This window comes from Gordionus sp. m RMFG-2023, chromosome 4 (genome assembly GCF_954871325.1).
Source record: "Gordionus sp. m RMFG-2023 chromosome 4, tfGorSpeb1-WG-v2, whole genome shotgun sequence".
Classification (NCBI taxonomy): domain Eukaryota; kingdom Metazoa; phylum Nematomorpha; class Gordioida; order Chordodea; family Parachordodidae; genus Gordionus; species Gordionus sp. m RMFG-2023.
In genome coordinates, this window is record NC_088778.1 from 34097193 (window position 1) to 34109762 (window position 12570).

Below are 12570 nucleotides of genomic sequence, written 5' to 3' on the forward strand. Positions count from 1 at the left end.
ACCAGGAAAATATTGCCTAATCTACGAGATTTCACCGATAGATGTCCAATCCTATTCTACGAGCAAAATCTATAAGCTCGCATAATATTTTTCTGGATAAAATATTGAGTTAGCCATTTTTAATAATCGGCTCAAATTGAGCCGTTTAACAACACTAGTTCTTAGCTTGGACCACACAAAATTTGGTAATATATATTAAAGCAAAAATTTTTATTAATAATAATATTATTGGGAAATAATTATGAATATTCCTGAAATTTTAATAATTATTAATATTCTTTTGTTTAAAAACTTTAACTTGATGATAATCATGAATAATCCTAAAATTAAACAAATATTTAAAAATATTCAAACATATCTTTAAAAAAAGCAAAATATATTTAAGTTTGATTATTTTGCCTGTTTTTTTTGACGATGATTTAATGTTAATATTTTCTATACTGTTTATCCAATGACAATATGTCATTGGGTTAATCTCAAAAATATTGATAGCCATATGGGATTTCTATATTTTGACAATGAAATAGTTTTTCTAAAAATCAATTTAATGCGCGACTTTTTAAATTTAAAAAAATAGATGGATGTGGATATAATTGAGACTGATGATTGTGGCAACAGTAACTTGTTGAAAAGTAAAACGTGTGATTTCGTCATATAATTAATTTTTTTTAAGGTCTTGGTATTCAAATTCCTGATTCATTAAGTAAAGTCGCGAATTATGATCCACTCGGACCCAAATTATTAATCCATCAAATAGAAAACGAGAATTTTAAATCCTATTATGGAAAGCAAATTTTAGGCCCATTTCATAAGGTTTATTTCATATTTACATTTTATACAAATAATTTAATTCAACATTTTAAATAAAGTGTAAGTATGTTTATATATTTGTTTTTTTTGTCCCAATTATTATTTATGGGAACAAAAAACTTTTACTCAAATAATAAAACTTATAAATTTGAGATTATATATATTATTTTTTTGCTATGGCTGAACTAAAATTGCAACCACCATCTATTCTACTTAGGGCAACTGTGAATTCTTACGGGATATTATATTAAACTTTATGTGTGTGAAGTATTTTACAAATTAGCTTGAATATTTTATTTTTCATAAGATAATTCCAACTATCAATAAATAATTTTTAAAAAAAATTAACCATTGATATATTTTTATATGTGTTAGCATAGAATTAGCATATGAATGAAGGGAATTTGGTTTCAAATAATATTAAATTAGTATGAAGCTACTTTCTTTTAATCCCCCAAGAAAAAAAGGACTCTAAATTAAAATATTGAGCAATGTTTTTTGGGCAGATATCTTAAATTTTATTGAAAGATATGCTATAATAAGTTAAATTTATATGTCTTTTATACCTTCCCCCAGAAGTTGATCATTTTATTGCCTAGGCTCAAAAACCTTAAAATTGAGTTTGAATGACTGTTGTATTTAAATTGTTACAATGGGCAATTAAAGATGTGAACAAATGATAAAATTTCCCAAAGAATTCAAGGATCCAAACCTCAACAAATATTGGTTTAGGTTCTGATAAAAAATTACACTTTATTATTCATGTTTGGTTCATTAAAATAGTAACATCAGTTTGGTTTTAACTTTTAAAAACTGGTTCAAACTTTCTGGCATGCAATCATATTAAAAATTTGCCACCATTCTCTAAAAAAAAATAATATTGAACCGTATACAATTTAAAAAATTTTCAAAATTCTCTTCTGTCAGATAAAAATAAAGAAATTATATCTATGGAGAAGTAAGAATAAATTTTATGACTGAGGACACTTTTATATGCTAACTTGGATAACTAGCAAGATGTATAAAATATCTAAATATAATTATATTTATAATTTTCAATCAGAACTCATTACTAATCATCATCTTTAAAAGAGTTAAAACATCAAAAGGTTCAAATTAAGATTCAAAAATCTTTTTAAAGATCTGGGTGACATATTATTTGATGGTTCATCATGTTAGGTAAATCATACTGGTTCCAGTTTCAATTCCTGATTTATTGATATGATTATTATCAAAAAATCAGATCTGGGGCCAGACCTCTGGATCTGATATTTAGTATCCTAACCCAAATATAAATTATTTTTTAAAAAAAATTTTTGCCAAAGAATTATACAGCAATTATTGGACCTAATGGAAGTGGGAAGTCAAATGTTATAGATTCGATGCTATTTGTATTTGGTTTCAGGGCAGCCAAAATACGTTCTAAAAAGGTAAGCGTTCTTATCCACAACAGTTCGAAGCACAGCAACATAAACAGTTGTACTGTCAAGGTCTTCTTCAGGAAAATTGTGGAGATTAGTATGAAATACGACCATAAACAAGTTAATAAATTAGAATTTGTAAATAGTGTAATATAAATATTTAGTAATCAATGGTATTTATCTTGTATAATGTGGCATTTTATAATTTGTATTGTAGACTAATCACATAATGACTAGCATTCCACATGTAGATTATGCTAATGAACATTTTTAATAGGATATTTTCAGGATAAATCAACATGGGGATTAAGAGCTTGTCAATGTCACTGTATAATGGTTCTTTCTTAGCAAGCAAGGGTTGACAAAAAACAAAAATAAAGATTTTTTTTTGTTTTAAATCAAAATTTTTCTTTAAATTAGAAAATTATGTTATAATATATGCTCTGGAGAAAAATTTATTAATTGGACATACTTTTTTTCTATGACATTTATTAGTTAAATATTGTTAAACCAATATTTAATATTCGCTCATTAATACCATTTGAGTATTTGGGGGGGGGGGGGGGGTATGACACAAAACTGTCATCTAAATCGGAGGGAAGGTGTAGGTTTTGTTTTTGATTTGGTAAGAGACAGGTCTACGATTATGGAATGGGCAGCGGCATTTCATATGTTATTCCTAGCAATTCAGTTATTTTGTCCGAGCAATAGGAGAGGATTTTGGCAATTTTTTTTCCCTGAACATTTTAGTTTTAATTCTGTAACCATTAAATGGAATCCTTAAATTTAACCCTTGGAAAATAATTTTTTTTTAAAAAAAAATAATAAATTTGAGAATATTAATTTTTAAATTTATTTAATCCATTTTATATGCAAAATACTATAGTAAAGTTATATATATATATATTGAAACACTCCACATCTCGATATTTCCCAGGTAACGAAAGACAACCAGCATAACGGGGAACGAATTTTGGCCACACCCGAAGAACCAGACAAAGATGAAGAAGGGGATCATGATCCCTTTAATACAAGCACCACTGCTTCCTCGCAATTGAAAAAGAGTACTCCGACCTACCAGGAATCAATAGACACTGGTTTCAGCGTGGTGCCAGGATCGGAATTCGTCATTTCGAGAACTGCTTTCAAGGACAATTCCTCTTACTACTGCATCGACGGCAAAAAGACGAATTTCAAGGAAATGTCCGATTTCCTCAAATCCCACGGAATCGACTTGGACCATAACCGTTTCCTAATTTTACAAGTTTTATATTAAAAATTTTTTTTACCATTTACTGTCACTCTGAACTTGGGGTGATAGGCAGGTGTCAAATTCTTGCCCGTATTAAATTCTGGTTATGGGGTAGTTGTTGCTGTTGAGGTATATATTGGTAAACCTCAGCATGATTTTAGATATAAATTAAATCAATGACGTAATAATACCTAAGACTGACGCCGCCAATCATAATAATGCACTCGAAAGCGTCGCTGAATGCAAATCAGCTGGACCCGCCATTTTGGTAACCCATATAATAATAAATTGATAACTTGCTTCCTTATTATCTCGATGATCACGCAATTCTTTAATAAAAATTGGCGCCAGACATAGAAATATATTGGCCTTTCTTTTAAAATTTTAATGATACGGGTAACCAAAATGGCGTCCCCAGCTGTTTTTCAATTGATTGCGCAAATGATGGCATCGTCAGTCTGAGGTATTCTGTCATTGATTATAATAGACATTTATTATTTTTATGTTGAACATGTCAGATTAATAAAAAGTTACTGTCGGTTATCATTAATTAGGAAACTATTCTATCTTACATTAATATCAAATAGATAAATATTTTGATAATATGTATATCGATTTCTTATGAATAGATTCGATTTTTTTTTGCATTAATATAAGTAAAATTGTTTGCAAAATAAAGGGAGAACAACATTTCAATCTTAAGAAATTCTTATAAATACAATTTTAAAATAAACCTTGATAATTAATTACACTATCAAAGGGCAGTGTTGAAAAGGAATCAATATTTTATTTATTTTTTTGTTTAAATTCGCCATTTTTCGGGAAAGTGTTTGTGGCCCTAGAAGGGTAAGTGCCACTAAAATCTATAGTTCTGGGTAAGAATCTAGAGAGGATCGTTTTTTTTCTTCTGAAGATAATTAAGTAGTTTTGTGCCACTTGGGATGATATATAGAATATCGGATACATCCCTTTGATTCCATCTCTTAATACATTAATATATTTAAAAAAAAATATATTATTGTATTTTAGCAAATTAGGTTGTTGTTTAGAAAAGTGGCTGTATCTTTATTCGGTGCTACCTAACCATTAAACCATAAATTACTGGCTACCTGACACTCTACGATAATGAGCGATGGTTGATAAATATCCTTTCGACATGATAAGAGTTTTTATCGTATCATTTTAAGGATACGTTATTTTTTTTATCCAAAATAAAATCTGAAAATTGTATCGGAACGAATCTCTCATAAATATTACTCCTAATTTGAATCTTTAAAATCCCAAATTCCATTTTGAAAATCCGAGAACTTTGGAGACATCGTTAAAATTCACGAGAGAAGTTCATTTCCGGAGTTCTGGTTAAGATTCATAGATTTACAATCCAAAATCCCAATGATTCTCTTCTCTTCCCTTGTTTTTACAGATTCTAATATAAAACATGGTTCATACATAAAAAAAACCTTTTAAAAAAATATAATAAATATAATATAAAGGGCGAAGTAGAAATGATTTCGCTGATGAAACCCAAGGCTACGAACGAGAACGAGGAAGGCATGCTAGAGTTCCTGGAGGATATAATCGGCAGCAATCGTTTCAAGCCAGCTCTGTCCACGATGAAACAGGTGCTCGAGACCGAGAACGAAAAGAGGGCCAGTATGCTGAATCGGTTTAAAAGCACGGAAAAGGAGTTGAAAGCGTTGGAAGCACCTCTGGAGGGAGCTATTCAATACCTTTCCCTAGAAAACGAGATTATCAAGAACAGGAACGCCCTATTGCAAATCAATGAGTAAATTTAAAAAAAAATTAAGATAAGTAACCCGATACAAAAATATCAGTGCCGATAATTTTTTAAAACTTTTGATTTATTTTGAATCCCCCCTCCTCTTCCTCCTTTCCTTTTTATAACATTTTAAACCTCTAGGAATATACTATTTTATTTGTCTTTGAAAAAAATTTAGCCTTCTAAAGTCTCCCTAAATGATAATTTTTTGAAATATTTATATAAATTGATATCCTTAAATCATTCAAATAAATCAGGCCTATTAAATATATTCATATTTCATATATATATGTATAACTATTTAGATTATCGTATTATACATATTAAATAAAAAAAATTATTTATATCAAAATATTTTTCTTATTCATTCACTTCGTTAATCCCCATTTCCGGGAATTCCTCCTGTGCTTCTTCAGCAACCACACTGGTCTTGAGCACAATTGATCTTCTCACCTTTTGTTCATACACCTTTTTTCACCGGAATTTTTCGCATATTGAAATTTTTTTATTATTATTATTCGATTAATCTTTATCATCATGAATTTTGGGGTATCTTGAGATAATGCTTGATCAGCTGAAATTCCTTGCATTGTTCACTGGATTATGGAAAATTGATGTAACGTAACTCTGATTGTTTGATCAATCGGCTGCTTTGTGTCCATCATTCACCCCACACCCATAACACATCAAAATGAAATTGTAAATCGTGTAGACCGTTGGAATCTAGACATTGATCGCGTAGGAATTGATAACTGTCGAGAAAATATTTTCTTTTATTCCCAGACCTACCAGGAAATTTGAGATTTGAAAGCTCCATCCATGGCTAAAGCCAATGGGCTACCCGTAGGTGCTAAGTTGACTTGTAGCGTGGCATTCGATATTTTTAAATAGTAAGGTCTCCATCGGTTAATTCCCGCGAATTGCGAGGAATTTCAGCTGATCAACTAAAATCTCAAGATACCCCAAAAATTCGTGACGATAAAGAAAATGCCAGTCTATGATTAAAAAAAAGTTTCGATATACCAAAGATTCCGATGAAAAAAGGTGCAAGAGCGAAGAAAGGGGGGTATATGTTTTTGTTTGTTATTGATATTATTTTGATCATTAATATCAATTATTATTAACTTTTATGATCGTTCCTAAAATTCCAAAAAAGTCATTCTTATATGATGAAAAAAAATAAAATTATTGTTCAAACTACTACGATTTTCACTTTTATTAATCAAAAAATAATAATAATGATCATAATAATATCAATAATAAACGACAAAAAAAACATAAACCTAAGAACAGTAAAAACCAATTCAAAAAATTTTTTTTATATAAACATTCGAGTGAAAACCCGAATATTCCGTTCTTACCCGGTATCGGTTAAAGAATTGGTATCAGAGCAACCCCGGTTTGATGTTCATATATATATTTTTATTTTAAAGATACGAAGCTAATAAAGCGATGGTGCAAAAGGAGACCAAATTCAAAGAAGCGGAGCAAACGTTGAAGGATTTGAGCGAAAGTCTAGCGGGTAACGAAGACGCTAAAAAGGATATCGATGTCCAATACAAATCGAAATACAAGTTTATAGTTTCTTTTCTTTTCTTTCTTTCTTTTCTTTCTTTCTTTCTTTCTTTCTTTTCTTTCTTTCTTTCTTTCTTTCTTTCTTTCTTTCTTTCTTTCTTTCTTTCTTTCTTTCTTTCTTTCTTTCTTTCTTTCTTTCTTTCTTTCTTTCTTTCTTTCTCTCTTTCTTTCTTTCTTTCTTTCTTTCTTTCTTTCTTTCTTTCTTTCTTTCTATTTTTCTTTCTATTTTTCTTTCTTGAATTCCAATATGATAAATTCATTAAAAACTATCAAAAACTTTCATAATAAAAATAATAATAAACAAGAACGTTATTAATTTATCAAAATACATAGCACTCTCTAACGTCAATCACCATATCCCTCTCTTTTATTAACTCTATCATGACGTAGCAATAAACAATTACTTTCACTATCCTTAAATTCTTTCTTTCTACTTTTACCCTATTACACTTTTCCCTCCATCAGTTTAATTTTTTTAAAATACATGAAAATTGCTGTGCGCTTACTCGATCTCACTGAAACCTGACCATAAAGCTCCAAGAGGGGTGTGAATATTCTCCCTCATAAGAACTAAGTATATTTTAAAAACCTTTATTTCGAATCTACTAATTTTAATTAATGTGATTTTATAACATATATAGTGAGAGAGAAACTCAGTGGGGTGCGCTATTCTGTCATAACAACGAATGATTGAAAAGTCCCCCTTCTATCATTATGATATTTTTAATATTCATATACATGTTAAGGGAATTCGAAACGGCCACCAACTCCCTCGGGGAAAATAAGAAGAAACTGACCGAGCTGGAGATGGCGGATGCGAAAATACGGGAAAATTACAAGCATTTAAACGCCAAAAATCAAGGTCTCGTCAAATCCGTTGAGATCGAAAGGAATAAAGTTTTTTTTCTCTTCTCCTTAGCATTCCCTCAATCAATCCTTGTCTTATAAACGTATATTTTGTATTTCACTAACCCCCCCCCCCCACCCTTTCTATCATACCCCCGTCATGAGAAGTAATCACTAACCTTCACATTTTCAGGTAATCAAACATCAATCGACCATCGCGAACAACCGGGAATACCTCAGCAATCACGAAGCCAAGTTGGAATCGCTCAAGATTTCCAAATGCTCCCAAGAATCGGCCTTGCAAATAGCTACGGAAGCCCTGAAAGAGAACACCAAGGAACTCAGACTCAAGAAGGAGAAGAAAGAGAAGCGACTCGTGGAAGACGTAGAAAACAAATACATCCAAGCCAAGTCTTCGGTAAAAATGATTGCCCTGTCTCCCTATTTTAATCAAAAAATTAAAAATAATTTTTTTATCGAATAGCTGGACAAGGCTAAAGGAGAATTGAAAATTTACACCGAACACGTGGAAGGTAACCTGAACAAGGCTAAAAATCTGCAAAAGAAGATCGGTGAGATTGAAACTTGCAAGAGCGACATTAAAACGTAAAACTCCGTTTATAAATATAAATCCGTTTTATTGGCTGACATTTTGCCAATCAAATTCAAAGGAAAAAGAAAAATTAATCATATTCTAATCCTAAATTATTTATTATGAATACGTTAAAGAGAAACACGTGAGGGGAGATACAAATTTCACGCACACACAAAAATGGTTGATTAGGATATATTTAATTTAAAGAATTTTTTATCATTTCATTTTTGGTTTTAAACAAAAAAAATTGCAAATCCCTAACCCTCCAGAAAATTGAACGAATTGACACAAGACATTTTACCCCGGTACGAGAGCCAGGCAGATACCCTGAAAAAGAAAATCGAAGACGTTAAAAACGAGGAGAGAGGTGTTGAGCATCAAGTTTCGATTGTTTTTTTAAATTGTTTTTTTTTTTTTTGAATATTTAAAAAACGAAAAATTTTGTTTAGATCCAAACTTTTATAGCCTATACAAACACAATCATACTTAACGTTTTCTCTGACACTAGTGGTGTTATATGGCTCGTTTTGAGCCGATTTTTAAAAAATGTCTAACTTAACATTTCATCTAGAACAATATTACGCAACCCTGAAGATTTTGTTTGTAGAGGGAACAAAGGTTCTGACATCTATTAGCGAAATCTCAAGACTCATAAAAATCGGCTCAAAACGAGCCGTTTAACAACACTATCATACACGAGTAAGTAGATAATTTATCAGTAGAATGTTGAAGTAGATAGGATTGATTCGAGAAGGTAAGTTGTTTAAAAAAAAAGTGTGTATATACATATTATACCTGAAGATAAACCGTCAATTTGGTCGTGATTTTTGCAGTGAGGAGTAAAATAACATTTTTATTTAAAATAAAAATCTCTATTCGCTGTTTCACTTAGCTGAAAGAAGGTCGCGACAAAATGAAGCTTGCTCAGGACAACCTGACGGCTCTGACGAACAGTCTCACGAATGCCGATTGTGGTTCCGGCGATAGCAATGCGCAGCAAGGAAATCCGTTTCGAAATCGGGTTCTCAGGGCTTTGAAGGAATCGGAGAGTAATGGGGAACTGGATGGGATATACGGACGTTTGGTAATTTATATATATATTTTTTATATTAAGAGCAATAAAGATGTAAATGAAAATAAATAGATATCACCGCAAGGCCTTAGGACCTGTGGCAGAACGGGCCAGAAAAAAAATTATGATTTTAAAAATTTGTGGCTTTAGGCTTAAATTAAAAAAAAAATTACAGGGCTAAGAAAATTTCGAAACTTGGGCTAGGTCTAATTCCTTCGAAATATTAATTTTAAATACATCAGCGACTTCTTAATCATCGAACAACAAATAGTAATCCTGGGTTATAGATTTTGCTGCGACCAATTTCACAACCACTTGATCGCGTAAACTGCAAGCCTATATTAGTCAACATTTTTAAAGAAAATGGGATAAACTGATAAGAATTCTCCTCTGACATTTTTAGCGACTTGCAGTCAATCTACTTACGATATGTTAAAACCTGAAGGCTCGACAATTCTGTAATTTGCGCTATACCTGTGTCTAGATTTCTTGAAACTAATATTATGATTAAAACCAATCTTTAATAATAAAGGCTTGGCAACTTTTAATTTCCCTAATAGTAACGTATATTACAATTTTTAACGCATCAAGATTTAAAAAAAAAATAGCCAATTGAATAATCATATGATGGATCATCTGTTACAAGGCCATAATTTTAAAAACCCTGGCCGGATCATGGAAAGGGGGGTGAGATCAAATCCGAGCCCGGTCTGAAAATTAGACCTCTGTCAGAGATAAAAACTTAAACGTTCAGTTGTGATTGATTCCGCGGTCTTATATCTTGGGATGTATTCCCTTCATCATTTACCCAAAACCCGATGCTCGAAGCTGAGTCCTTTTATAAATAGAAATGAACTGACATTCATCCTAAAAGTATTGACAATATTTGTTTTGGCTGCATTCTTAGGCTTCCCGTTAAACGGGCTAGGGGAATCGGCAGAAGAGAAGTTCTCACGTGAGGAACCACAAATTTTTTTCCAGGGCATCTTGATTTATTTCAATGTAGCCAGGAAACGTTATTTTTTTTTTTTGTTTGCTTATATCTTACTGAGCATAAATACATTTTTAAAATTTATAATTATAATAGATTTTGCTATTTTTTTTTGTAGATAAAGTTTAATTACAAATACAAAAAAAACATTATTTTTTACCGCCAATTTTTAAAATAAAATATATTAGAGATCGCGTCGGGCGTGCACAATATACAAAAAATATTTAAGCTTGGAATTAGGCAAAATTTATTTACGATTTTCCTTGTGTATAAAAAAAAAAATTTATTCTGGGAATGGCCAACTTGTATAAAATTATTTTATAGGATATAGCTTCAAAACCCGGTATCAAAATAAAAAATGTTAATTCCTTAACACAGACGTGATATGTATTAAAGGATAGTATTTGAGATTAGAAATATAATAATATTCTTTAAACAAAATTACGTGGTTAGCGCTTATTCGCGCATCATGACATCCTATCTACAGGCGTAACTTCCCTGATTGCCAACTCTTCGTTGTTTTTTCACCCATTATTATCATTTTAAATATCCATTTTTTTTTTGTCACTCAGAGATATATTAACGACAAGGTGGGAGAAATATGGGAAATAGGAGGATAACACATTTCCTTCATTTCTATATCGTACGTGATCTTAATAATATATTTTAACATCCATCCATCCATCCATTCGCTCACTCATTTATAGGGGGACTTAGGTCGCGTAGACCCGATCTACGACGTAGCCCTCTCCTCAGCTTGCGGTTCTACCCTGGATAACATATTAGTCAGAGACGAGGATACCGCCAGGGATTGCATCAACATACTCAAGAGACTCAAATTACCGCCGACCACATTCATATGCCTCAATAAAATGCGTTACAACGCGAATACCGATAGGATCAAGGATAAGAATCAACGCCTTTTCGATAAGGTTATTTAATATAATATTGATTTTTTTTTTGATTGGCATCTTTAATTAGAGATATTATGCCGATATTGGGATTTCTGTGTGATACTGGTCTAGCGCTGGACCTTAGATATTGGGGTCCTACCAACTTCTACAAAGAAAGAAGGAAAAGAAACCATATTAATATCTTCCTCTTTTATTTCTTACATGTCAAATTAACACTAATGTGAATTATGATTAGATGATTATTTTAACACTTTGTTATGCAATATTTTATCGGATTGAATTCTAAGTGCGCGGCGATAAGGTTCAGACCTAGCTTTAGCGGTTCGGATTTGATTCAGCGTAGGTTAAATATCTGGGCCTAATTTTTTTTTTTTTTAAAAAAACCAAACATTGTAAGATAACAACCGTCAACGAAAAATTCGAGTCGGCTTTTTTCTACGCCACGCGGGAAACACTCTTAGCGCGCGATATAAACGAAGCGACCCGATTGGCGGACTCCTCCTCTCGCCGGCAAAGGGTCGTTACGATGGGGGGTGAAGTGGTAGAAATTTCTGGTAAAATCAAAAATTTATTAATAAATTTACGAAAGCTTTTTGTGAAATAGTGAAGAAAGAAATAAACCTTTAAAAAAAACAAATTTGTTTAGAGGAAGAAAATATATATTTAAAATGTTGACAAAATTAAAATATTAGGCACTTTGACTGGCGGCGGTTCCAGACCTATGAGCGGCAAAATGGCTTCAAAATTCTTGGTCGAATATAATTCCGCTAACGATAAAATCAATTATTTACACCAAAAAAATAGCAATAAAAGCATTCAGGTTAGCTTATTATTTTGACGATGGCCGATTCTATCTAATTTTCTTCCTCGATTATTTTTTTCTTCTTCTTTACTCTGAATTCACAGTTATAGCGCAAATTCAGGTTGAAGTAGGTCTATTCAAAAAAAAAGAATTAGCTCATTATTCACATTCGATTTGTTTTGAATGATCGAATTATTTACTATCCGTATTCGATTTGTTTTGAATGATCGAATTATTTACTATCCGTATTCGATTTGTTTTGAATGATCGAATTATTTACTATCCGTATTCGATTTGTTTTGAATGATCGAATTATTTACTATCCGTATTCGATTTGTTTTGAATGATCGAATTATTTACTATCCGTATTCGATTTGTTTTGAATGATCGAATTATTTACTATCCGTATTCGATTTGTTTTGAATGATCGAATTATTTACTATCCGTATTCGATTTGTTTTGAATGATCGAATTATTTACTATCCGTATTCGATTTGTTTTGAATGATCGAA

General features: G+C 31.4%; 1 protein-coding gene across 1 annotated transcript in view; it reads left to right on the plus strand.

Moving 5' to 3' along the window:
- Positions 1–577: 577 nt before the first annotated feature.
- The window catches only part of LOC135928870 (structural maintenance of chromosomes protein 4-like), a 12970-nt gene continuing 977 nt past the window's right edge, over positions 578–12570 (plus strand). The window contains exons 1-14 of the mRNA XM_065465334.1: positions 578–632; positions 674–813; positions 2136–2351; positions 3169–3495; positions 4977–5269; positions 6697–6837; positions 7585–7735; positions 7878–8102; positions 8169–8290; positions 8549–8660; positions 9172–9363; positions 11050–11274; positions 11654–11810; positions 11949–12076. Of these exons, the coding sequence (XP_065321406.1) occupies positions 578–632; positions 674–813; positions 2136–2351; positions 3169–3495; positions 4977–5269; positions 6697–6837; positions 7585–7735; positions 7878–8102; positions 8169–8290; positions 8549–8660; positions 9172–9363; positions 11050–11274; positions 11654–11810; positions 11949–12076 (2484 nt within the window). The remainder of the gene's footprint in view (positions 633–673; positions 814–2135; positions 2352–3168; positions 3496–4976; positions 5270–6696; positions 6838–7584; positions 7736–7877; positions 8103–8168; positions 8291–8548; positions 8661–9171; positions 9364–11049; positions 11275–11653; positions 11811–11948; positions 12077–12570) is intronic.